The 27,166-nt window shown below is 47.4% G+C and overlaps 1 protein-coding gene across 1 annotated transcript in view; it reads left to right on the top strand.

The window, feature by feature from the left end:
- LOC311167489 (saoe class I histocompatibility antigen, A alpha chain-like) overlaps positions 1–25,514 on the top strand; it is a gene marked incomplete at its 5' end in the record, with an annotated part of 55,790 nt that extends 30,276 nt beyond the window's left edge. Inside the window, one exon of the mRNA XM_084228510.1 lies at positions 25,150–25,514. Within this exon, the coding sequence (XP_084084636.1) occupies positions 25,150–25,442 (293 nt within the window). The 3' untranslated portion in view covers positions 25,443–25,514. The remainder of the gene's footprint in view (positions 1–25,149) is intronic.
- Between the last annotated feature and the right edge of the window lie 1,652 nt (positions 25,515–27,166).

The raw sequence follows: 27,166 nt of genomic DNA, 5'->3' as shown, positions 1-27,166 counted from the left end.
GGAGCTGTGGGACGAGACCGCGCCTGGAGGAGACGGCCCGAGAAGAACAGCCCAGGACCCTTAAGGCAGCAGAATCGTCGGGGAAGAAAGGACCACGATTCAGAGCTCGCCAGTGCTGACACAAGGAACAATGGATGGACTTGGACCGACAATCCCGCCAGAAGGTGGAGGAACTTTGGCAGATTAATGTTAAGCTTTGGGAACCCTGGGGGAGGATGGTATCTTTTGTACACCCCAGGAGGTGGGAACCTGGGGGTGCCAGTAGGCCTTGGTGGGTGTAAAGTCAGGAACAGGTACAGGGCAGGTTTTCTGATCCCATGCAGACCGGGTAAAGGAGGAGTCAGAGTCCTCGGCGGTTTTGCAGGTCTTTTATTGGGGTTCACCAGGCATATGGCAGGCAGGGGTGCTAGCTGGCGGGCTGGGAGGATGGCAGGCCTCCCAGCCCCCAGTAAGTCTTCACTCTATCTGGGCTCTCTGGCGTTCGTTCTGCTGCTTCTCGGCTTCTCTTTCAGCTTCTGTTCGGCTTCTACTGCTGCTCCTGCTGCTGCTGGCGTCCCCGTAATGCCGCCCTTAAAAGCCCAGTCTTAGCCCAGGTGAATCCCAACTACCTATGCCCACACCCTATTCCAGGTGCCCGCCATCAGGCATGCATTCAGGACAAGGATCCTTCATCTATCCTGATGGCGGAAGGGCAGAAAAGCCTGACATTTTCTTTACCCTACAGTGGGCAATAGCAGCCTGTGCACTGCCCAGCAATCCTAGGGCCACAGCCCAGAGAGGCAAAGGCCAGATGTAAGGGCAGGAAGGACACAGTGCAGGTTTTCTAAGATCCCTATCAAGACCGGGTAAAGAAGGAGTCCTAGAGAGTCCTCATTGGGTTTTTGCAGGTCTTTTATTGGGTTCACCAGGCATATGGCAGGCAGGGGTGCTGGGGGGCTGGGAGGCTGGCAGTCCTCCCAGCCCCCAGCAAATCCTCACTCTATCTGGGCTCTCTGGCGTTCTCTGTTTCTGCTGCTTCTTCTCTGCTTCTCTCGGCTTCTCTTTCAGCTTCTGCTGCTGCTGGCGTCCCCATGACGCTGCCCTTAAAAGCAGTCTTAGCCCAGGTGAATCCCATCTACCTATGCCCACACCTATTCCAGGTGCCCGCCATCAGGCATGCATTCAGGACCTCAAGGATCCATCCTCTATCCTGATGGCGGGAGGGCAGAAAAGCCTGACATTTTTCCTTACCCTACACCAGAGTAGAGGAAGGACAGGCATGAGAAGAGCCCAAGAGACTGAGGGAGGAAGCCCTCGCCAAGTTCTCTGCAGCCAGGCCGAGGAGGGATCAAAAAGCCAACTTAGAAAGGCAAAAGCTGGTGCTGAGACTGGGAGTCCCTGAGCAGCTGTTAAGCAGCCTGAGTGTGCTAAAGGCCAGTGAGTCTCTTAAAATCACTTGTGGATGATGCCCTGTTCATTGCTGAGTGAGGGTGAGGAGCTGAGGAACCCATACTTGGGGGACAGGTGGGGAACATGGCTTGTGGTGGAGCCCACAGCCAAAGAGGAGAGCTAAGAGCGGCCGCATGTGGAGATTGTATCCACAGATCCCCAACCCATGTGCATGTGTAGTGGCAGGAAGGGATGGAGCAGGATCTCTATGAGTCGAGCAGACGGGTGAAGGAGGAATCTTAGGAGCCCTCGGTGGCTTTTGCAGGCTTTTTATTGGGATTTACCAGGTACACAACAGGCAGGGGTGCCGGGGGGCCGAGAGGCTAGCAGGCCTCCCAGCCCCTAGCAAGTCTTTACTCTTTCTGGGCTCTCTGGTGTTTTCTCATGGCCTGTTCTCTCTTCTGCTTCTGCTGTTCCTCTGGCATCCTGTTACGCCGCCCTTATATGCCCAGTATCTCAGCCCAGGTGTACCCACCTACACATGCCAACACCCTACTTCAGGTGCCCGCCATCAGGCATGCATTCAGGACAGCAGGGATCCATCATCAATTCTAATGGTGGGAGGACAGAAAAGCCTGATACTTTATTTGCCCTACAATCCATCCACTTAGGGTTTTCTGCCAGACAGTCTGTACAATTTATACACACTTTTCACACATTTCTTTTGACAAATATGAACACTTCAGCCATGGCCCACAAAAGTAAATAGAATACATCACAATGTAACTGAATACATAACAAAATACAACAGAACACAAATAAGTCCAGGCAGGGCACCAATCTAGTGGCCAAAGACAGGATTATTGGCACCAGCAGATGATTCACCATGTCTTCTGCCAAAGGCACTGCTCATGCAAGGGGAACGACCCCCAGCATCTGCCGTCACATGCCAGGAGCCATTAGGCTTCCTGGCCTTCTCTCTCTGTGGTCTTAGCCATAAGCCACACCACATCCACCTCCAGGATGCACTCACTCTTGGACTGGAGATTCTGTACTCTTTGGGGTGATCGCCCAACCCTCAGGGTTCTGTCTGCGATCACTCCAACACTCAGCTTTCATAGCCACCAATGTGACACGCAGGCCTGCACTCAGGCCAACCCTTTGCATGTGCATATGTGTCGGGGATCCATGGATACAAGCTCCATGTGCAGCCTCTCTTGGGTTTCCTCCTTGACTTAGGCTTTACCACAAGCCACGTTCCCCAACCGTTCCCCGAGGACAGATTCCTCAGCTCCTCACCCTAACTCAACGGTGAGCAGGGCATCACCCACAGGTGATTTTAAGAGACTCACTGGCCTTCCTTAGCATACTCATGCTGCTTAACAGCTGCTCAGGGATTCCCAGTCTCAACACCAGCTTTTGCCTTTCTAAGTTGGCTTTTTGTCACCAAGACCCACTGGCCACCCCCAGATTCCCATCTCTTGCAGTGTACAAACAATACCCTGCACCCCCAGGGTCCCATAAACATATATCAATCTGCCAAAGCTCTTCCGCCTTCTGGCGGGATTGTCAGTCCAAGTCCATTGGCCTCTCCCTGCATTAGCACTGGCGAGCTCCGAATCGTGGTCCTTTCTTCCCTGACGATTCTGCTGCCTCAGGAGTTGTGGGCCAGCCCTTGTAGGCTGTCTCTGCCTCTACTCGAGGTCTCGTTCTGCAGCTCCCAGACCTTGTCTACCTCCTGTGCTCCTGCAGCATTTTTAGCTCTTCTGGAAGCTCCTAGACTTTGGTCACCTCCTGTGCTGCCAATGGTGCCTCCAGCATTGTCCCAGGCTCATGATCTGCTACTCCTCAGTCTCTCCTGAGGTCTTTGGAGGGCTCTACACCCATCTGCTTAGATCATTCTGCCGACTTATGCCAATTGTAGCAGCAACAAGGGATGGAGCAGGATCTCTATGATTCGAGCAGACGGGTGAAGGAGTCCTAGGAGCTCTCAGTGGCTTTTGCAGGCTTTTTATTGGGGTTTACTAGGTACACGGCAGGCAGGGGTGCTGGGGGCCCAGGAGGCTGGTAGGCCTTTACTCTTTCTGGGCTCTCTGGCATTCTCTCATGGCCTTGTTTTCTCTCTTCTGCTTCTGCTGTTCCTCTGGTGTCCCGTGATGCTGCCTGTACATGCCCAGTCTCTCAGCCCAGGTATACCCATCCACACATGCCCACACCCTACTCCAGCAGTCTGCCATCCGGCATGCATTCAGGACTGCAGGGATCCACCATCAATCCTAATGGTGGGAGGGCAGAAAAGCCTGATACTTTACTTACCCTACAGCATATGGAAAGGGTTGGCCTGAGTGCAGGGGTCTGCGTGTCGCATTGGTGGCTATGAAAGCCAAATCTTAGAACGACCACAGACAGAAACCCTAAGGATTGGGTGATTACCCCCAAAGAGTATAGAAACGCCAATCCAAGAGTGAGTGCATCTTGGGGGTGGATGCATTGTATGACTTGTGACCGAGACTACAACCAGTGTAGGACAGAAGGCCTGATGCTTGCCGGCTTTTGAGGGGCTGATTCCTGGGTTCCCCCTCAAATGAGCAGTGCCTTTGGCAGCAGAAGTGGTGGATCATCTGCTGGTGTCTATAATCATCTTTTGCCACTAGGTTGGTGTTTTTTTCATAGCCGCCAAGGCCTGTGTTACAGGGCAACACCAAAATAAAATGGGTTACCTGACTGTGGGTCCTCACCTATGTGCTTAAAGGGGACTTCAACTGTGGGCACAACAAAAGGTTGATCAAATGTTTATGTACAAGGAAAGGGGAAATGCAGGCCAGAAGTGTGGGAGTGAGAGGATTCACCCATGGCACAGTGGGGAGAAGTAAAGGGGGATTCAAAGCAGGGGATGAAGAGCGCACGGCCATGGTGAGTGTTCCCAGGTGCTAGGGTGGTGGGAGAGCTATGGGGAATACACCTGAGGGGAGAAGCTGCACAAAAATGAAACACAATATATGAAAATAAATTTAAAAATTTGATATGTGGAAGTACAAAACAATAGTTTGAGCAAGTCTTTGGCAGAAGATAATTATAACAATTGAAACACAGAATCAAGTACTAATTCCCAACATCATAACTTTAAGGCAAATATGTTTTAAGTTAAACGACTAAATTTTGAATTGGCTTTTATTTGTGAAGGCATGGAGAACTTTTATTAATTTAACTATAAGCAGTTTTTACTGACTTGAGGACTTAACTTAGGTCTAGGATACGGGACGGCCTCCAAGATGATGAGTGAGGTCAGGAGTAGCAGAGCCCTGGGCCTGTGGTTAAGGTGAACAGTCAGAAAGTGGTGCAAGAAAGGACAACTTCCCTGCCTCAGAAAGAGACTGGAGAGTCTCTACACACACAGCCTACCCTGAGACTTTTCTCTCTACAGTAACCCTCGTGTTTTTTTTTTTTTTTTAATTTATTCATGCACACAAGAAGTGGGGTGTAGGCCAGAGATGTGGGAGTGAGAGGATTCACCCATGGCACAGTGAGGAGAAGAGGCAGATCTACTGAAGTACACTGCTGAGGGGAACTGCAGGTGAGACAGGAGAGGTCTGCTGCGCCATGAGGTCAGCTCCCTGTCTGGGGATTAAACTCATGCTGCAGTGGCTGGTGATAGCTTGATAGTTCTGAGACTTTAACTCTTTTGCCACCAGGGAGACCCCCACCCTAATGATGTTTTTTATTAATAATTTATTTATATATATTTTACATCACTGTTCATTTTGTACAATGTTTGCTTTCTTAGGTGTAGTCCCCATAGAATTCCTACCAGCAATTCACCTGTGCACCATAACCATAGTCCCCTGGGCTCTTCCCGCCCTTGTTTTGACCCCACTCCCTCCTCCTCCCCTGCAGAATGTCTCTGATTTATAGATTACTGTTTTTGTTTTGTTTTTTATTGTCATTATTTTTTTCCTTATTTGTTTCCACAGTATTTTTCCTGCAAGTGAAACCATGTGATAGTTTTCTTTTTCCTTCTGACTTATTTGACTGAGTGTAATCCCTCCTAGCTCCATCCATATTGCTGTGAATGGCATGAGTTTATCTTATTGGATTGCTGAAAATAGTATTCCTTGTGTATATGTACCACATCTTCTTGATCCAGTCATCTGTTTTTGGGCATTAGGGTTGTTTCCAAATCTTACCTATTATAAATAGTGCAGCAATAAACATAGGGGTACAGGTACACTCACCAAATGAAGGAGCTCCAACATCTATAAGACAATTATTATGAGCTCTGAAAACAGACATTAGAGGAAATACATATATACTAGGAGATTTCAACACTGCACTCTGACCCATGGACAGATCAACGAGACAAAAAATGAACAAGGACACTAGGCCCCAAATAAAGATCTAGACCTCATGGGTTTAACAGACATTTACAGGACACTGCACCCAAGAAAATCCAAGTATATTTTTTTCTCAAGTGCGCTCGGATCATTCTCCAGAATCGATCATACTTTGGGCCACAAGATGATGTTAATGTTTTAACAGATACATTCAGATCAAAATCATTCCAACTGTCTTCTCTGATCACAAAGGCATCAAACTGGAAATAAACCATGAAAAGAAAGTAAGGAATCTCCCACTTCATGGATATTGAAACCCACGCTATGGGTAGACCATTGGATTAAAGAGGAGATCAAAGAAGAAATTAAAAAATACTTTGAGCTGAACAACAATGAAGATGTTAGGGGGAAAGGCTGTCCTAAAGCTAATTCCATACAGGCTTTGTGGACTCCACCCCCACCCAGGCCAAAGCCAAAGACACTGGGAACTCCAAATCTTATCACCACCAAAGGGAAGGTTACTCCAACCTGAGGGTGGGGTTAAGCAGCCAGGTTTGGTATAAAACCAGACACGTGGGCTTTAGGGGATTCCCCTATTTGGCTCCCCGACAGCTCGCAGCACGCGGACAGCTCGCAATGCGCGGCCAGCTCTGAGAGTGCCTTTGGGTTTCCAGGTCGGCGGATCAGGTAGGACGTATTAAAGACTTTATTTCCCTATTTTCTCCCTGAGCTGTACGTTTCCTCAATTCCCTTTCCCTTGTAAATAAACCTTTTATTAACCTGTTGTGTGTGCCTGTAGTGGAGTATTAATAAGTCCCTTTTTAAGCGCGCGGGTTAGGACCCACAGCCAGGCAACCCGTTTTATATCGGGGCTGCTCTGTAACACTTGTGCACTCTCCCGGTTTGCTTGAAATGTATAAAGTACCGCTGAGACCCTCAGCAGGACGATGCCTGCACCCTGATCAAGTGTCCGCGTCTCCTCATTTCCCCTCCCTCACGATTGTGCCGACGCCTTCCCATCCTTCAGGAACCCCTGACATCCAGACTGCTGCGGCTTGTTCGCAACAAACATGTGTTTTAAGTTTGCATTTATAAGAAATAATTGTTTTTTGGCTTTAAACCGAGACAGAAGATTTACAATCTCCACAGCCACGATGGCTCTCCAGCTGCTGCTACACAAGACAGGAATAACATGGAAGCCCTAATTCTCACTGATGCTGCCACTTTGGCTACAACCCCTCCAGGTGTTTGGGACACTACAGTGCCAGGGTGAGGTGTCTTTGCCACCCCTCTTAGGGTGCAATTAAAGGAACTGCCTCTCTTCCTGATGGAACCACAACACCCCTCAAGCCAAAGCCCAACAATGCTCCCTGAATTCCCTAGTCTCAGTGGTTATGTAACACCATGGAGTTCTGGGCTTACCAGTCTGTGCCCTTCTTACTCTTAAAGCCTTAAAAAACAAACAAACAAACAAACAAACAAAAAAAAAAAAACAGCTGTCCTGGATGTTCCCCTGTTCAATTCTCTTACTAAAACTTTTTTTTTTTTTTTCCATTTTTCTCTTGCTTGGGCCCTGCATCCTCCATGCCCTCATTGGGATTATCTCCCACCTGGAGGCCATCAAACTCCATATGGTCCTTCAATGGAACCCACTATGAAACCTCCACCTTCTGAGATCTCTTAGATTATCACCCTGCAGTGGAGCCCTGACTGCCTCCCCACGTTACCCACGTTCAGCAGGAAGAAGTCATTGATCAGATGGATGTCATTTGTGCTAACAGCAGTTAGGGGCTCCATCCATAGAGGGGGGAAGGAGTCCTAGGGCAAGTTAGGGTAATCGGGTAGTTTTAGGGACATTGTAGATGGGGACTTCAGCAGTTAAGGAAGGCTCCAGAGATTATTCCTAAGGGGATAATCAAACACCCCCAGGACTAGGGCCAACAGGACATAGCTGGACAAGGAAATAAAGAAAAAAAGATAAGGACTGGGACACAGACACTCAGTTCTGGGCACAGAGACATTCAGGCAGTGAGTGAGACACCGAGCACTAACCAATCACAAAGAGGCAGCTGGAGCTTTAGAGTAATCAAGGAAAGAAGGTCTCTATTCCCTGAAGCCCGACTCCACTTGGGCTTCCTTGCCCCTCCCTGGCCTGGTTCCACCGGCCTGGGAGTCCCACTTTATTTCTGTTCCTTTTCTGCTCAATAAAGTTTTTCTTTCTCTAAACATATCTGCCTCTTCTTGCCTGCTTGCTTGAGTGTCAAGTGCAGTTCCTGTTGTGGCTTCGTAAGACACCAATGACACCAAACGCGGGGGAAAATTGCAAGAGATGGGAGAAGACAAGCTTGTTAATTCTTATCTGACAGAGAGGTCATTTGTTACTGTATCACCAACCCGTGGTGGTCTAGTGGCTGGGACTCAGCGCTGCCCCTGCAGCCTGGGATCTGTTCCTGGCTGGGAGACCAGGCCTGAACACCTGCAAGTTTGGTATCATTACCTTAGTGTTGTTTTCTGAGTCAGTGGGTTTGGAGTGCAGGGTCCTTGGGTTCACTCTGGGAAAGGTTTCACCAGAGCTCCCATTTCAGTGACACGTGGTGAGTTCCCCAGGTGGGTTTCTCCACGAGACAGAGACATTAGTTATATTTAAAGGGCAGGTTTGTTAGGGAAGGGATAAAACAGTAAAAGACACTTGCACAGACACAAGCAGGCAGGAGGAGCTGCCCCTCAAGGGATAGGTTTGCTGAGAGAGGCCTGCATGTTTGCAGGTGAGCAGCCTTGAGGAGAGCTGCCTCCGCTGAGGGAGGTCAGTGAAGAGAAGACCAGCATGGTATGGCTCACGGGCAGCAGGAAGCTGCTGTTCTGCGGAGGGAGAGAGTTGGTGAAGAGGCACCTGTGTAGTCACAGGTGGGCAGAGGGAGTGCTGCTCAGGGTCTGTGCAGACTGCACTGATATAGTCTTCTTCTGTTGGGAGGGGGCACTCCTTGTGATATGAAATGGGGGCAATGTGAAATGTAGCAGACCACGCAAGGCCTATGCTTGAGCTATCTCAGGAGGACAAGACAGGGCTGTGGGGAAATTCCAGGCCAAAACAATAGAGGCCGGGTTCCCGTCTGTAAAGGCAGGAATGGCCACAGTGCAGGTTTTCTGATCCCATGCAGACCAGGTAAAGGAGGAGTCAGAGTCCTCAGTAGTTTTGCAGGTTTTTTATTGGGGTTCACCAGGCATTGGCAGGCAGGGGTGCTGGCTGGGGGGCTGGGAGGCTGGCAGGCTTCCCAGCCCCCAGCAAGTCTTCACTCTATCTGGGCTCTCTGGCGTTTGTTCTGCTGCTTCTCCACTTCTCTTTCAGCTTCGGCTTCGGCTTCTACTGCTGCTGCTGGCGTCCCCGTCACACCGCCCTTAAAAGCACAGTCTTAGCTCAGCTGAATCCCATCTACCTATGCCCACACCCTACTCCAGGTGCCCGCCATCAGGCATGCATTCAGGACAAGGATCCATCATCTATCCTGATGGCGGGAGGGCAGAAAAGCCTGATATTTTCTTTACCCTACACCGTCAAAAATAAGAAGTATGTGCCCTTTGTACCTGAAATATGGGATGTGGTGAAATGCTCTGCTGCTTATAACAGCACAGTTTGGCTTTTGTACTCCCGCTTGCTGTAGAACTGCATACTCCCAGGTGTGGTTTTCGGCTTTAAAAACCCTTAATGATGGAGGACAAGAATAGAAAGACTGGAAAGGAAGTGCCTCAAGACCAGAACCTGACTCAAAAGGAGGTAGGGATAGAGGGAAATAGCATGACCATTAACCCAGCTGTAGAGGTCGTGACCCTTAGGCACCAGGGCCTTATCACAAGGCATGAGACCCAAGCAGGATCAGATGCTCTAGGGAGTGGAGCACAGGCCTGAGGGGAAAGATTTGGAGATTGGGCCCATCCTGGAATCTCCACTCCCCATCCTGGAATCTCCCGTCCCTCTTGGATGCTGCGTGGTTATCCAAAATCAGCAACCAACTGACGTGACGGCTCACAAGGAGTGACCCCCCCCCCAAACAGAAGAGGGCTATATCAGTGCAGTCTCTGCACAGGCTTGGGCCAGCAATCCCTCTGCCCACCTGTGACTATGCAGGTGTCTCTTTTCACCAACTCTCTCCCTCTCTAGGGCAGCAGCTTTCTGGTTCCCCATGGCCTGTACCTGCCGGGACTTCTCACTGACCTCCCTCAGAGGAGGCAGCTCTCCTCAAGGCCACCCACCTGCAGCCATGTAGGACTCTCTTAGCAAAACCTGTCCCTTTCCCTAATAAACCTGTTCTTTAAATATAACCATGGTCTCTGTCTCATGGAGAAACTTGCATGGGAAACTCGCTGTGTGCCGCTGAAACGGGAGCTTCTCCCGTTCTTCTAATTAAACATTTCCCAGAGTGAACCCAAGGACCCCGCAACTCCAAAAAACCCATCATTTTGGCACCCAATGTTTGGTTTTTCATGGCATCTGTGAGATTTCTCCAGTTTTCTCTATATTCATGCTACTACCTCCTTTTCTGAGAGGAGCTGGTATTCGTCGACAGTTTGGCTGTGCTACACGGACTCAGGGGCCCAGGCCAAGGCTACTCTTTAGCAGCTCCCAAAATTCCCAGTTGCCCTTGGCCCAGCCAGATGAGCGCCTCATGCCTCTCTGCCTCATTCTCTCAACTATCACCACCTCTTTCTCTGAGAGGAGCTGGTGTTCGGCTACTGCTTGGCTGTCCTACACGAACTGAGGGGCTCAGGCGAAGGCTACTCTTTGGTGGGCCCTAAAATGTGAGGGAACAGCCTTCCAGTTGCCCTTGGTCTGACCAGGTGAACGCCTCATGCCTTTCTCCTTGCCTCACTGCCTTGCTTATCAATCTCAGTCAAGCAGCCATTCCCTCTCTGCCTTGGGGAAAGAGCTGGCTCCTGAGTTCTGTCTTCAAACCAGGTCTTGGTCTCGCCGCAAAAAATAGTGGGCACAGGTCAGCCATGTAAGAGGCCACTAGGGCTGGCTGCCATTTTTTAGAAGACTCCTGTGAAAGTGTTAGGGGGAAAGGAAGTCCTGAGCAAGCTCCATACAGGCTTTGTGGACTCCACCCCCACTCCAGACCAAAGCCAGCAAGACACTGGGAATGACAAATCCCATCATCACCAAAGGGAGGGTTGCTGGGGCCTGAGGGTGGAGTTAAGCAGCCAGGTTTGTTATAAAACCAGACATGTGGGCCTTGGGTCGCTCTCTTGGCCTCACAGCTCTTGGCTCTTCGCCAGCTCTCAGCGTGCCATTGGGATTCCAAGTCAGCGGAACTGGTAGGACGCATGAATTTTTCTCCCTCATTTTCTCCCTGAGTTATTCATTTCTTCATTTTCCCTTTCTTTTGTAAATAAACCTTTTATTAACATTTTGTGTGTGTCTGCAGTTGAGTATTAATAAGTCTCTTAAGCCTGTGGGTGAGGACCCACACACAAGCAAGCCTTTTTTTATCGGGGTTGCTCTGTAACAAAAGGATAAGTTGGTGTGCGCCAGGGTTAGCTCTAGTCCTGCCAACTGCAAGACAAAGGGTGCGGCAACGCAGGAACTCGTGATAAGCACCCGCATGTCCCACTCCTTTACAACCTATTTACTGCTCTTCCCCAACTCGAACTACAACCTTCCACTGCTTCCTTTTCATCGCAATCAACTACAAGTCAACAAACTATAAGTAGCCAGCAACCCATCCAGCCCTTTCCTTGCTCAGGTAGACCTCTCCTTCTCAGAGCTTCCCCTCTCTGAATCCTTGCCTTTTAGGTGCCTTCCTACATCACAGGTACTCTTGATAGTCTTCTTCCCTTGCTTTGGAGACCAGATTTCCTCTCCTTGGTTAAACTATCTTGTTATATGTGCCTAAACTTTAAGACTCGTGAGGGACTAAGACAGCCCCAGTCAGCTAATTTAGATTCTACAGTGTGAGAGAGAGGCCTCTGGTCCTACATTGAAAATCATCTTATTAAATGCCAACAGGTTTCCTTGTTAACTGGTATTAAGATAAGCCATACATATGCCAAGTACCAGCTATCTTTCTTAAAACATTTCTAAATAAAAAAGGAGCCCGAGACAGCCTTCCTTTCCACCCAGAGAAGAGACAATGGCAGGGACAGATAGTAAGTCGCGGCCTGGGGATGCTAAGGCCTGGGGAGTTCTTCCTCAGCGTGGGGGCGCCCACAAAAATAGGACTACTCCCCTGGGGAGTATGCCCGTGGCTACTCCCCACCCCGTGGGGGTACGCCCGTGGCTGCCCCCACTGTAATCTGTCCAGGACAGGTTCAAGCTCTCTTCCAGCCTATCATACGCTGGGTCTGCTCCCTCCATTCCTGCGGACTCTACTCTGGGTTTTCTCTTAAAACACCTTAACTCAGCCTGACATACTCACATAACTAACCCTCGGCTATAACACCATTCTCTAAACCTTCGCTTTGGCTGAAGCAAAAGATAAAAATGCTGAAAAATAAGGTGGGGAACACCACCCTGGCTGACATGTGTGGGATCCCCCATTGTTCTCAGCTAGCAGCTGCCTGGACCTTTGCTCCAGTGCTGAGATCATTGGTATGTCCACCACCACCTAGCCTTGGGGGACTGGGTTTCTTCTTTCCATCTTGATATCTTCCTCTGGCCTATAGGTAGGAATTTCTGCCATGCCTTCCACTCTTAAGGTATGTTTGGTTGGTTTAAGAAAAAAAGAAAAACTATCAAATTACTTTGGTCTTACTAGCAGGCTATGTAGGATGCTTTATTGATTAAAAGACAAGACAAAAGATCTTAATCTGCTGCCTCTCTTGTTCTCACAGTCTGTAAATAAGGTGCTCTCTTGTCTTAAGGAAACTGAAATTTCACGTTTACATTTTACTCCTTATTGTAAGGAAACTTAACTTTTAGGTCTACTTTTTACTCCTTATTGTAAGGGAACTAAAGTTTAATGTCATCTCAAAGAAAACTAAAGGATGTGTTTGTGTAAGCTGTCCAGTCTAAAGAAACGATATATAACAGCTATTACAATGTCTTACAATGCAGAGGTTAAAAACCAGGATGTAATAACTCTAAATGTAAGTGACATAAGGTGTGTGTGTGTGTTTGGAAAAAATATATTAAAGGTGGATATTCTGAAAGTCCTTAAGCTAATTCAAAGTAGGATGGGTAAATCAAATAGTATTAGAAACAAAGAAAGCAAAGGAAAGTGTTGAAGGTCTGAGACAGAGATTTTAGTGGAAAATTTTGTGTGCTCAGGTGACTTACTATGAAATGTTTTGGTTAATTTGGGTATCAGTAATACACCCATGTAACACCAAGCTTTAGTTCTTGATATATATATATATATATATATATTAATTTATATAAATATATAAATTAAGGTATTCTAAAACTACATTCACTAGTTTCTTATAACAAGTGGAAGACTGCTCAGGTAATCTGAAAATTTTGGTGTTCTTTTACCCTCGGGTTACCTGGAAAAAAAACCTTATGTCAGCATTGCTGAGTCTTGTAAAAAAAAAAAAAATAGATCTATACTCTTAAATATCCTGTCACTCTGATTAATTAAGTGTTTTTTAAAGATCTGTAAATTCTATGACAATTTCAGTCTAAAATAGTAAAATTTTTGCCTTAAGAGGACTCTTAAAGACACCTAATAAAATTGTTTTTCCTTGCGAAAAACAAACTGAATTAATTTGGGTATATTGATACCTCATAGAAAGTATTCTCATAAGATTGTTTCACCTTTTCAACATAAATGTACACAAATAAAATTATTCTAAAATACATAAGACTTCTTAAAACCTAATAAGCCAGTCAATTATAAATGATTCTTTTTTTTAAAGATAATTTTTTTTCTTTATTCATACAATAGCTGTGGTACAGGCCAGAGAGAGGCGTGGGAGGGTGAAAGGATTCACCAGAGACAGAGTGAGGAGCAGAAGAGGCAGACTGACCAAAACACACTGCTGAGGGGAGCAGCAGATGAGACAGGAGAGTCTGCTGCACCATGTGGGAATCTCCCTAGCCGTCCAGGAATTGAACCCACGCTGCAGAGGCTGTGGACAGCTTCATAGCGCTGTGTTCACCCCGCTGCACCACAGGGGAGGCCCCTAGCCAGTCAATTATAAAAGGGCAAAAAAGTTACTCAAAAGTCAAAAAATTCCAAATCATTTTAGGTTACATTTGCTGAGGCTATAAAAGGTATGCTAATCTAGACCCAGAAAAGAACAAGCATTTTAGCAATCTCCTTCATTAGCCAGTCTTGCTCTGACATCAGGTGCAGGCTCCAGAAACAAAATCAAGGGCGATTAGTGAAAGCCATTCCCAAGTTCACAAACCTGGATCCTAATACAAGACGGGGCGAGGTGATTCTGGGGACTCATTTTAAAACTAGCCATGGGACACCAATCTCAGCCACAATAGCTTTTAAAAATGGCTTTTAATATCTTTAATAATAGGGACCAAAGTGAAGGGTTTAAAAAAAAAAAAAGGCAAGAAGGCCATGGTGAGTGAGTAAAGACAGCTCCATTAATAGGCACCTCCATTGCCAGCAGCCTGCAGACCCAGGCTTCCCCAGGCTCAGAGAAACAGAAGACTGACCTGCCTGGAATAAAGAACGGAGGAGCTGGGCCTCCCCTGGTGGCACAGCGGTTGACCACTGGGCTGCGAAGCTGCCCGCAGCCTCTGCAGTGCTGGTTTGATCCCCCGGCCACTTGCAAGGGTCCCACATGGCGCGCAGACCACTCCTGCCACCCGCTGCTCCCCTCAGCAGTGTATTTCGTCAGTCTGTCAGCTCTGTTCCCTGCTCTGGCTCTGGTGAATTCTCTCACCCTCCCGTGCTTCTGACTGTACCCAGTGCTTGTATAAATAAATAAAAAATAAATCTTAAAAAAAAAAAAAGAATGGAGGAGCTTCAACGGCCCCACACTGCAGGTACAAGTCTGGGCACTGGAGCAGGAATTACACACAACCCAAAAATCCACCTGGGCCATGCCCCAGGTACAAAAAGAAAGGCCTCTGGAAAAGGGATTGTCCCCTTCTCCGAAGAGAGGAGGGACCAGACCCTCAGCCACCAGCTGATGGTGGTTGATGAGTGATGCCTCCTGGACAAGTGACACCTCCTGGATGGAAAGTGATGGGGCCCAAGGATATCACCAACTCCCCAGCTGACCATCTCTAAGGCTGAGTCTGGGGTAACCCTGGATGTTGCAGGTAAGAATATTAATTTTCTGATTGATACAGGAGCCATTTTCTCTGTACTCACCCGACATTCTGGACCCACCTTCCCCTCCTCACAAAATATAATAGGAATGGCCTGAACACAGTCAAAGGTCACTAAATCTGCTTACTGCCGCCCAAGGAAAACATATGTCTATTAACAGGATAAAACACATGTTTGAGTAACTTAATTTCTGGTCCTCTTCAACCTACAGATAGGACTAGCACTTTCTATATCTAACTGTTTAATATAAGCTTGCTCCTAACAGATGACAGTCTCCCGCAGACTCCCCTTCACATGACTGGTGCTCCTGAACACTTGGAATGTCCACCTGGAGCCCAAAAAGGGTCTGGCACCGTCTTTCTTTTTTCTTTTTTAAATAAAAGATTTATTTGTTTATTTATACGAGCACTGGGTACAGTCAGAAGCACGGGAGGGTGAGAGAATTCACCAGAGCCAGAGCAGAGAACAGAACAGGCAGGTTGACGAAATACACTGCTGAGGGAAGCAGCAGGTGCGGCAGGAGAGGTCTGCATGCCATGTGGGACCCTCGCCCGTTGCCAGGGATAGAACCGGCGCTGCAAAGGCTGCGGGCAGCTTCGCAACCCACCGCTCAACTGCTGTGCCACCGGGGAGGCCCTGGCACCGTCTTTCTAATACTGCTTTGCCTCAAAATTGGAAGAAATAAAACCATGAAGTCATCATACTTAGGCAAAATCTTAACATGTAAAAAGGTGGACTGCGGTCCTCACGCTAACTTAACTTTAAAGCTGGCTAGCCTCACAGTGACCACACTCATGACACTGTCCCTAACACAACTAAATAACTAGTAGTTTTCACTGGACTTGCTGCTCTGCGCACACACAAGCCAACCCTCACGCTGAGTCCATGACTATCTGCCTCACTCCAGCACCTCAGGGCTCCCCGGCGGGTGTTGCCCTAACGAAAGGTTTGGTGCCACATATGGTGGGGTGGGGGGGATGACAAAGGACAAGAATAGAAAGACTGGAAAGGAGGTGCCCCAAGACCAGAACCTGACTCACAGGAGGTGTGGGTCGAGGGGAATAACATGACCATTAAACCAGCTGTGGAGGTCGGACCCTTAGGCGCCAGTGCCTTATCACAAGACAGGAGACTCAAGCAGGAACAGATGCTACAGGGAGTGGAGCACAGCCCTGAGGGTAAAGATGCAGAGATTGGGCCCATGCTGGAATCTCCACTCCCCATGCTGGTATCTCTGGTATCTTGGATTCTGCGTGGTTATCCAAAATCAGCAACACACTGACGGCTCACAAGGAGTGACCCCTCCAAACAGAAGAGGGCTGTATCAGTGCAGTCTCTGCCCAGGCTCGGGGCAGCACTCCCTCTGCCCACCTGGGACTGTGCAGGTGCCTCTTTTCACCAACTCTCTCCCTCTGCAGGGCAGCAGCCTCCCTGCCTGCCTGTGACCTGTACCTGTAGGGGCTTCACATCACTGACCTCCCTCGGTGGAGGCAGCTCTCCTCAAGGCTGCCCGCCTGCAACCATGCAGGCCTCTCTCAGCAAACCTGTCCCTTTCCCTAATAAACTTGTTTTTCAAATATAACTAACTGCTCTGTCTCGTGGAGAAACTCTCCTAGGGAAATTGCCGCGTGCCACTGAAACGGGAGCTCTGGTGACACTTTTCCCAGAGTGAACCCCAGGACCCCGCAACTCCAAAAACCTCATCATTATCACCCCCTGCTAGGGCTGCCCCCTACAAGGGGGCCAGTGGCCGGCAGATTAATAAAGGTTTTTTTTTAAATCTGCTTCAGACTCAGGTCTGTGTCTAGCGGGAGATGTTACAGTAGTGAGCCTTCTGGTGAGTTGCTGATTCTGGATAACCGTGCAGAGTCTGAAAGGGACCAGAGACACCACAATGGGCTCATCTCCATATCTTTACCTTTGGATGTGCAGCTGATACCTGCTTGGATCTTATGTTTTGTAATCTAGGTGTCCCCAGCCTCAAATATCTTGGTTTCCATGGCTGTGTGGATGGCTATGCTAATGTCTCCTACCCCCACCTCCTGTGTGAGCCAGGGCTTCTGGTCTTGTGGTGCCTCTGTTAGGGGGAAAGGATGTCCTGAGCTAATTCCATACAGGCTTTGTGGACCCCACCCCCACTCCAGACCAAAGCCATCAGGACATTGGGAAAGACAAATCCCGTCACCACCAAAGGGAAGGTGGCAGGGACCTGAGGGTGGAGTTAAGCAGCCAGGTTTGGTATAAAAACCAGACAAGTGGGCCTTGGGCTTTCTCCGGCTCTCGCCTCTTGGCTTCACTGGTTTTGGCTCACCGCCATTTGGGAATCCAGATCAACGGACCGGGTAGGACTCATTTAAGACTTTATCTCCCACTTTTCTCCCTGAGTTGTACATTTCCTCATTTCCCCTTCCCTTGTGAATAAATCTTTTATTAACCTTTTGTGTGTGCCCGCAGTGGAGTATTAAATCCCTTTTAAGCACGTGAGTGAGGACCAAGTCAGGCAACCCGTTTTATATCGGGGCTGCCCTGTAAGTTTGTTGTCCAACGTGGGGCTCAAACCCATGGCCCTGAGATTAAGAGTCTCAGGCTCTACCGATGCAAATTGCCACTGCTGAGATCATAGCCCAGTTTAAAGACAAGTTTTCTAGAGATAAAAAAACAAAACAATACATTAAAGACCAATATTTTTAAAAAGTCATTAAATATTATACAAATCCTCCTCAGTCTACTTTTTCCATGTATTAAGTCTCGATCCTCTGTCGGTAATTTTTATAAATCCATTTTTTTTTTAATAGGGCTTGGTAGGTCTTTTCAGTTCCAAAACATATCTATATTGCCAGTCTTTTTTTTGTGAATTTTCTGAAGACAAAACTCAGCAAGTAACCTTTAGAAATAGCAAAAACTTGAAAATGACCATACCTAAAATTATGGCTTAAGGTAAAAGACAAGGATGTTTGCTCAATTTTGTGACATGCATATGCACATATATATTTCAAAATAATCAGAATCGCCCAATAATATAATGCCAGAGCATCTTAAAAATCTCATGTATTTTAGAACACTTTAATCAGCTTTCTTTTATATATGCTGAAAACGTATAACTTCCCCCTCAATGACAATATTTTTTTCTATGAAATTTAACATCTCTAGATTGGTCCAATGTGTTTTAGCATTTTCCTACAAGGAGAAATAATTTATTAAGAGTCCTAACACACATCAAATTGTTGTACTAATCAAAAACTTTACTATTTTTGAAATTTCAATTTAAGAAAAATTTTGTCACAGGCTTAATAAATATATACAGATTTCTATAAAACAACACTAAATTACTCAGAGTAATAACTGGAGGGTTTTTTTTAAGTAGTTATATTTTTACAGTGCTCAACAATGCTGACAGATCTGTATTTTTTTAGTTTCCAAGTCTGAGGTTAAAAGAGAACCAAGAGGGCCTCCACGGTGGCGCAGCAGTTGAGCGCTGGGCTGCGAAGGTGTCTGCAGCCTCTGCAGCACCGGTTCAATCCCCGGCCACTGGGTGAGGGTCCCACCTGGCGCTCACCTGGCGCGCAGACCTCTCCTGCCGCCCGCTGCTCCCCTCAGCAGTGTACTTCGTCCATCTGCCTGTTCTGCTCTCCGCTCTGGCTCTGGTGAATTCTCTCACCCTCCTGCGCTTCTGACTGTACCCAGTGCTTGTATAAATAAATAAATAAATAAATAAATCTTTAAAATAAATAAATAAAAATAAAAAAAATTCTTTAAAAAAAAAGAGAAACAAGATTTTAGATAGCCTAGACAGTTTTTTTTTTTCCCATTAAGAACCAGTAAAAGCAGTTTAAGAATACTTGAGTCTTTACTGCAAATGAAAAAGAAATTAAAGTTTGGTTGTTCATAAGGACACTACTGATAATAAACTTAAATATTTTTAAAGCAAGTCATTCTGTCACATAGCATTTTTTAAGATACTTCTCTCAGACCTTTAAACTATTTTTCTTCCTATTGTACCAGTTTTTCAAAGATAGCCATTTTTTTGGACACTAAATTTTTCAAGACATTTAACATATCTGTCTTAAATACATTCCTTTTTTATCATTTTATTTTTCATTTAAATTTTATTTTATATTCCTCATACAATTACAACCCCCTTATTTTGACTGCAAGCCATCCTTTCCCTGCCCCCACTCCCCATAGAGTGTCTCTGGTTCATAGTTGTTTGTTGATTTTGATATTTTCTTTCTTATAGTTATTCTTTTTCCTGGTCCTTTATTTAAGTTATCTAGATCCCTGCTTTAAGTGAGACCATCCAGTATTTTCCTTTTTCTTTCTGACTTATTTCGCTGAGCATGATCTCTCCCAGCTCCATCCATGTTGCTGCAAATTGCATGAGTTTATCTTTTTTGAATGCTGAGTAATATTCCATTGTGTATATGTACCACATCTTCTTGATCCAGTCATCTAATTTTGGGCATTTGGGTTGTTTCCAAAGCTTAGTTATTGTAAATAGTGCTGCTATAAATGTAGGGGTGCAGGTGCTCTTTGGAATTGATGTTTCTGTGTCCCTTGGGTAAATACGTAGGAGTGGAATTGCTGGATCATATGGAAGTTCTATGTTTAGTAGGTCAAGAAATCTCCACACAGCTCTCTTTTTATGACCAACAACAAAAACCAAAGGGATGTTAAATCTTCAGCCCCACGGTGTGAAGCACAAGGAATCTTCAGCCCCACGGTGTGAGGATCTTTAGCTTCGGCCCCACGGTGTGAGGCCCTTTAGCTTTGGCCACACAGTGTGAGGCCCTTTTTCTTAGCTGCTTGTCAGTGTCTTACCTGGCTGAGGCATCAAGGCACCCTGCAGCACCTGGCCACCAGGCGAGGTTCCAACATGGCGCTCAGACCTCTCCTGCTGCCAGCTGCTCCCCTCAGCAGTGTACTTCATCAGTCTGCCTGTTCTGTTCCCTGCTCTGACTCTGGTGAATTCTCTCACCCTCCCACACTTCTGTATAAATAAAATAAATAAATAAAATGAATAAATCTTTATTTATATATAAATAATAAATAAAGCTTTAAAAAAAAGATCTGGAACAAGACAAGGATGTCTACTTTCACCACTGCTTTTCAATATAATACTGGAAGTCCTAGACAGAGCAATAAGACAAGAGAGAGACATACAAGGAATCCAAATAGGCAAGGAAGAAGTGAAACTATCATTATTCACAGATGATATGATAATATACATAAAGAACCCCAAAAACTCGACAGAAAAACTAATTAAACTAATCAATCAGTATAGTAAAGTGGCAAGATAGAAAATCAACAACAAAAATCAGTAGCCTTCCTATACACAAACAATAAATCTGAAGAAGAAGAAATCAAGAAAACCATACCTTTTATTATTAAAACAAAAACAATCAAATATTTGGGAATAAACCTAATAAAAGAGGTAAAGGACCTATACAAAGAAAACTATAAAACACTGTTAAAAGAAATAGAAGAAGACAAAAGAAATGGAAAGACATCCCCTACTCAAGGATTGGAAGAATTAACATCAAAATGGCCATCCTACCAAAAGGAATTTACAGATTCCATGCTATGCTATTACAATAAAAATTTCAATGACATACTGCAAAGAAATAGAACAAATATTGATGAAATTCATATGGAGCCACCAAAACCCCTGGATAGCCAAAGCCCTCCTGAAAAAAAAAGAAGGGAATTGAGGCATCACACTCTCAGATTTCAAACTATACCACAAAGCCATAATAATCAAAATTGCGTGGTATTGGAACAAGAACAGACACACGGACCACTGGAACTGAATAGAAAATCCAGAAATAAACCCACAGATTTATGATCAACTAATCTTTGACAAAGGAGCAAAGACTATGCAATGAAACAAAGAAAGTTTGTTCAATAAATGGTGCTGGGAATACAGGGACACTATATGCAAAAGAATGAAGTTTGACTGCTACCTCACATGATACACAAAAAACAACTCAACATGGATTAAAGAGCTAGACTTAAGACCTGAAACCATAAAATATAAAGAAGGAAATATAGGCGAAACACCACATGACATGCACCTCAAAAACATCTTTGTAGACACATCACCCAAAGCAGTGATCATGAAGGCAAAATATAAACAGCTGGGACTACATCAAGTTAAAGAGCTTCTGCACAGCAAAAAAGACAATAACCAAAACAAAGAGAAACCCCAATGACTGGGAGAAAATTTTTGCACACAACACTAATGATAAAGGACTGATCACAAAAATCTACAAAGAGCTAGCTGATGAGACTCAACAAAAATAAAGTATATAATGCAGTAAAAAAAAATGGGCAGAAGAGATAAAAAGGAACTTCTCCTTTTTAGGAGGAAATGCAAATGGCCAACAGGTATATGAAAAATTGTTCAACAGCACTTGTAATCAGGGAAATGCAAATCAAAACTACAATGAGCTACCAACTTACACCAGTGAGAATGGCACATATTAAAAAAACTAGCAACAACAAGTGTTGGCGAGGGTGTGGAGAAAAAGGAACTCTTCTGCACTGTTGGTGGGAGTGCAAACTGGTCAAACCACTATGGAAAGCTGTGTGGAGATTCCTCAACCTACTAAAAATAGAGCTTCCACAGGATCCAGCAATTCCACTCCTAGGTATTTACCCAAATGACACAGAAACATCAATTCAAAGGGGCGCCTGTACCCCTGTGTTTATAGCAGCACTGTTTACAATAGCTAAGCTATGGAAACAACCCAAATGCCCAAAAATAGATGACTGGATCAAGAAGATGTGGTACATATACACAATGGAATATTACTCAGCAATCAGAAAATATAAACTCATGCAATTTGCAGCAACATGGAGCTGGAAGGGATCATGCTCAGCGAAATAAGCCAGAAAGAAAAAGAAAATTACTGGATGGTCTCACTCACAGCAGGAATTTGGAAAACCTAAATAAGGGACCAGGAAAAAGACTAACTATAATAAAGAAAAAATCAAAATCAACAAGGAAATATAAACCAGAGACACACTACGGTGGGGGATGGTGGTGGTGGGGAGAGGAAGGATTAGGGTCAAAATAAAGGGGGTGCTGGGCCTCCCCTGGTGGCACAGATGGCTGTGCACAGCGTTGTGAAGCTGTGGGCAGCCTCTGCAGCACAGGTTCAATTCTGTCCAGCCAGAGAGGGTCCCACATGGCTCAGCAGACCTCTCCTGTGTCGCCTGCTGCCCCCCTCAGAAGTGTATTTCAGTCACTCTGCCTGTTCTGTTCCCTGCTCTGTCTCTGGTGAATCCTCTTACCATCCCGCACATCTGGCCTATACCCCGGTTCTTGTATAAACAAATAAATCTTTAAAAAAAATAAGGGGGGTGGAATTGTATGGGGAATACAACCAAAATGAAAATGTATACATTGTGCAAAAATGAAAAATTATGTAAGAATTATATGAAGTAAAATATTTTTAAAAAATCATACATTAGCACAAGTTCCAACCAATACGCAAGAGAGGCCTGTGGAAATGTAACAATAGGAAATATTCCATGATATTATTTCAGGTTTCACTTTACAAATAACCTTCGAGAAACTACCACCTGTATATATATATATATATATATATATTTTTTTTTTTTTTTTAAAGATTTATGGGCCTCCCCTGGTGGCGCAGTGGTTGAGTGCTGGGCTGCAAAGCTGCCCTCAACCTCTGCAGCACCGGTTCAATCCCTGGCCGCCAGCAAGGGTCCCACATGGCATGCAGACCTCTCCTGCCACTCACTGCTCCCCTCAGCAGTGTACTTATTCAGTCTGCCTGTTCTGCTCTCCACTCTGGCTCTGGTGGATTCTCTCACCCTCCCACACTTCTGACTGTACCCAGTGCTTGTATAAATAAATAAATAAATCTTTTTTAAAAAAAGATTTATTTATTTATGCATACAAGAACTGGGGTGCAGGAGGTGGTGAGAGGATTCACCAGAGACAGAGTGGGGAGCAGAACAGGCAGACTGAGTGAAATACACTGCTGAGGGGAGCAGCAGGCAAGTCAGGAGAAGTCTGCTCTGCCATGTGCGTATCTCCATGGCTGGGGATCAAACTTGTGCTGCAGTGGCTGTGGATAGCTTCATAGGTTGTGTCTGAACGCCTTGTGCCACCAGGGAGGCCCCATCTGTCTAGTTTTAATTCAGTATCAATATTCACATTTATCTCAAAATATTGCTAGTTTCTTCATTCCTCCAGGCTGCTGCTTCCCCCAGCCCAAATCCACTCCTCCTAAAAGTGGGGAAGGGAATTTGGAGCCTCCCCTGTCTGTGGATGTCACACTGTTACAGCATCACGTCTCCCTCTCACAGGCTCTGTGGGGTGGGGCAGCCTTGATGACCCCACACTCACCCCCATTCTCTCTCCCCATTTCCTGGGAAGACAATCAGCATCCTCCTGCTCCAGTTACAAAGTCTCCAAGGACTCTCCTGGACTCCTTCTCCCCAGGCTCCTGGATGAGTGTGATGCCCCTCCCCCTCCTGCTGCTGCTCTGGGGGCCCCTGGTCCTGATGGAGACCCGGGCGGGTGAGTGCGTGTCCAGCTGGACACTGTTGCTCCAGGAGGGAGGAGCCAGGAGCCCCCGCAGGTGCAGGACCCCAGGAAAGGCTCATCTCCCCCAACCTCTTGTACCCCCTTCAGGCCCCTTGTGTTCTGGCCCCTTCTGTCCCTCCCGCCTCCCCTGAGTGCTCTGGTCCCCTGAGTCTGGGCCCTTCTTGGCCCCCCGCCCCTTTTCACTCTCACGGCCCCGCCCCTTTCTCTCCTCCAGGCCCATCTCCCTGGGCCCTGGGCCCGCGCTGAGAGGAGGGTCAGCCCGGGTCTCCCCTCCTGCCCCCAGGCTCCCACTCCCTGAGGCTTTTCTACACCATGATGTCCCGGCCCGGCCTCAGGGAGCCCCGCTACATCGCCGTGGGCTACGTGGACGACACGCAGGTCGGGCGGTTAGACAGCGACTCCCCGGGCCAGAGTGCGGAGCCGCGGGCGCCCTGGGCGGGGCAGGTGGGGCAGGAGGACCTGGACGAGGAGACTCAGAACCAAAGGGACAACGCGCAGTGGTTCAAAGCGCTCCTGAGGGACCTGCGCGGCCGCTACAACCAGAGCGAGGACGGTGAGCTTCGCGGAGCGGGGCCAGGGTCAGGTCACCCCCATTCCCATCATGAGGCCGGGGTGTCCCGGGTCTCAGGGTCCACTGACCCCTCGAGGCGGGTGGATCTGCCAGGACCCTCCACCGGGAAGAGCCCGCGGGACATTCCTGCCTGCATTTCATTTTCAGTTTAGGTTTATTGAGGTTTATTCAGAGAGGGCGGGGTGACCTCGGGGCTGACCACAGGGGTGGGTCTCAGGGTCTCACACCCTCCAGAGGATGTTTGGCTGCGAAGTGAGCCCAGACCTGAGACTCCTCGGCGGGTATGACCAGTTCGCCTACGAGGGCGCGGATTTCATCTCCCTGAGCGAGGACCTGCGCTCCTGGACCCCGCGGACTCGGGGGCTCAGATCACCCAGCGCGCGTGGGAGGCGGCGGGCAGGGCCGAGCGCGTCAGGCACAGTGTGCAGAGCAGGTGCTTCCCGTGGCTCCTCAGATTTCTAGTTTTGGGGAAGGAGGTGCTGCAGCGCACAGGTAAGAGGGGCCAAAAGGCCTTGGACCTCCCCTCAAACTGGAAGAGGGGGGTTTCGTGGGGGGCGAATGGAATCATGGGCAGAACAGCAGCTGCTTTCTGGGCAGAGAGGGAGAGTCCCCCTGGGTGTCCTGTTCTGTGCTAGAGAGAGACTCGCCCAAAAGACACCACTTTTCTGGAGGGTTAAGGAATCCAGTCTCTCGTGAGGGAGGGGAGGCCATCCTGAAATAACTCTTCCAGGATCCTTTTGACCTGGCAGCCATCCTGGGAAACATAAGCTTCTCTTTCAAGGTCTTGTTTTTGGTCTGAGAACATTTCTGGACCTGACTCCTGCCTTTCTGTGTCATTCACCCTCCAACCAAGTCTGGAGTAAAAATCTGTGTTCTCCCCAGAGACCCGCATCCTCCCTCATGGGCTCTTACCTAATTATCCCAGATTCCCCAGACTAGGCTGGTTTTTGGGTTTTGTGCTTCCTCCCTCCAAACCAATTGTCATGTTTGTTCTGAGGATGGTCAGTGAGTCTGCTTCAGTGTCCAGGAAGGAAAACCCAAAGTGTGATTTTTTTTGACCCTTCTCCTCAGATCCCCCAAAGACACAGGTTTCCCTCCACGTCACCTCTGACCGTGATGTCACCCTGAGGTGCTGGGCCCTAGGTTTCTACCCTGCAGACATCACCCTGACCTGGCAGCGAGATGGGGAGGAACTGACCCAGGAGATGGAGCTGGTGGAGACCAGGCCTGGGGGGGATGGAACCTTCCAGAAGTGGGCGGCTGTGATGGTGCCTTCTGGAGAGGAGCAGAGCTACACTTGCCATGTGCAGCATGAGGGGCTGCTGGAACCCCAAGTCCTGAGATGGGGTAAGGATGGGCTCTGAGTTTCTTTTTTTCTTTTTTTTAAATATTTGTTTATTTATACAAGAACTGGGGTAAAAGTTAGAGGTGCAGGAGGGTGAGAGAATTCACCAGAGACAGAATGGGGAGAAGAACAGGCAGACAACCAAAAACACTGCTGAGGGGAGCAGCAGGCGAGATAGGAGAGATCTGCCATGCCATGTGGGTATCTCCCTGGCCAGGTGGCAATCGAACTCGTGCTGCAGAGGCTGTGGACAGCTACAGAGCACTGCATTCAACCCATTGTGCCACCAGAGAGGCCCTGAGCTTCTGCTTGGAGGAATCAGGAGCCCTTCTGGAGAATTTCAGAGAGTCAGGATGTTCCTGGGGCTCAGGGTCTCATCTTCCTGTCCCTTCCAGTGCCCCCTCCTCAGTCCTCTGTCCCCACCGCGGGCATCATTGCTGGCCTGGTTTTCCTTGGAGCTGTGCTCACTGGAGCTGTGGTGGCTGCAGCTGTGATGTGGAGGAAGAAGTGCTCAGGTAGGGAAGGGAGTAGGGGAATTTGTCCACTGGGGACTTTCATGTCCCAGGGAGGACTTGCCTTACCTGGGTAGGAGGAAGTACCATCCACACATATGTTGCCCAGTCTGGTGCTGATTGCTAACACTCAGGTTTTTGTAAAACACTTTTGAAAATGAATCACCAATTATTCACCTTATAATTGTGGTGATGGGGATCTGTTTCCCAGCAAATGCCAATGGGAAGGGACCCTGCTGTGGAAAGACTCCAATTCCCTTTCATATCCATTCTTCATATATCCCAGTCCTGACCTGGGTCTTCAATCACAGTTCTAGAAATTTCCCTGTGACCCAGACTTGGAGATTCCTTTAGGACTCCATGCGCTGACTACTCCCTTATCTCACATGATGTTTCTTCCTGTAGGGGGACAAGCAATCAGCTACACTCAGGGTGCAGGTAAGTGTAGATCAGGGGTTGGATCCCTGAGCCCCTGAGGACAGTGTAGAGGGAACTCTAGGGAGAGTCACTGTTGCACGAGGATGATCAAGAGGTCACCTGAGGATGGCAAGGGAAGGGCTGACCGAAACGCTGAGAAAACTCGCATATGCCAGGATGGAAAACCACCTGGGAGGGACGCCCTGGACTTGCTTCGTCCTTGGAAGTCTCCTTGGTCGTAACTTAGCAACAGAGACTCACAAGGACAGGCATGTCCGACAAGCACAAGGGCTCATATAAGTGATGTGTATGAGCTCACGCACATGGTGTGTGAGGCAAGGTTGTTTTGGCTTTTTCTGACTTATGATAAAACGCAGATGTGTTTGTTCACAATTCCCATATAACCATGCTGAGAAATGTAGAGAATCACTGCTTGTAGCTGAAAGCATTGCCCCGTCTGGTGGGTCCTTTGCGACCAGCGTCCCAGGTCTCAGAGCCCACTGGAGGCTCACAAGTGGCACCCAAACAGGGACCTGAAGGAGAAACCTCCCACTGAAGTGACGAGGTGACAGCAGTGGTCACGACTCCACAGAAGGATGTGAGTAGAGGTGGGAATTCCAGATGGGGCAATCTTCTTCAAGGCTTTCTACTTTCGCTTTGCTTCTGCAGCATCTGCTTTCTCACCATAGGGCAAAAATACCCCTTAACCAGATTCTAGAATGTTTAATAGTAGTTGAAAAATATAACCCATGGTTCCCAGAGGGCAGGTTGCTGGATATAGAAACTTGGGAACAAATAAGAGATAACGTGACAC

This window comes from Talpa europaea (assembly GCF_964194135.1).
Source record: "Talpa europaea genome assembly, chromosome: 2".
Lineage (NCBI taxonomy): Eukaryota > Metazoa > Chordata > Mammalia > Eulipotyphla > Talpidae > Talpa > Talpa europaea.
The sequence above is the reverse complement of the archived record's forward strand: the minus strand, read 5'-3'. Positions and strand labels throughout refer to the sequence as shown.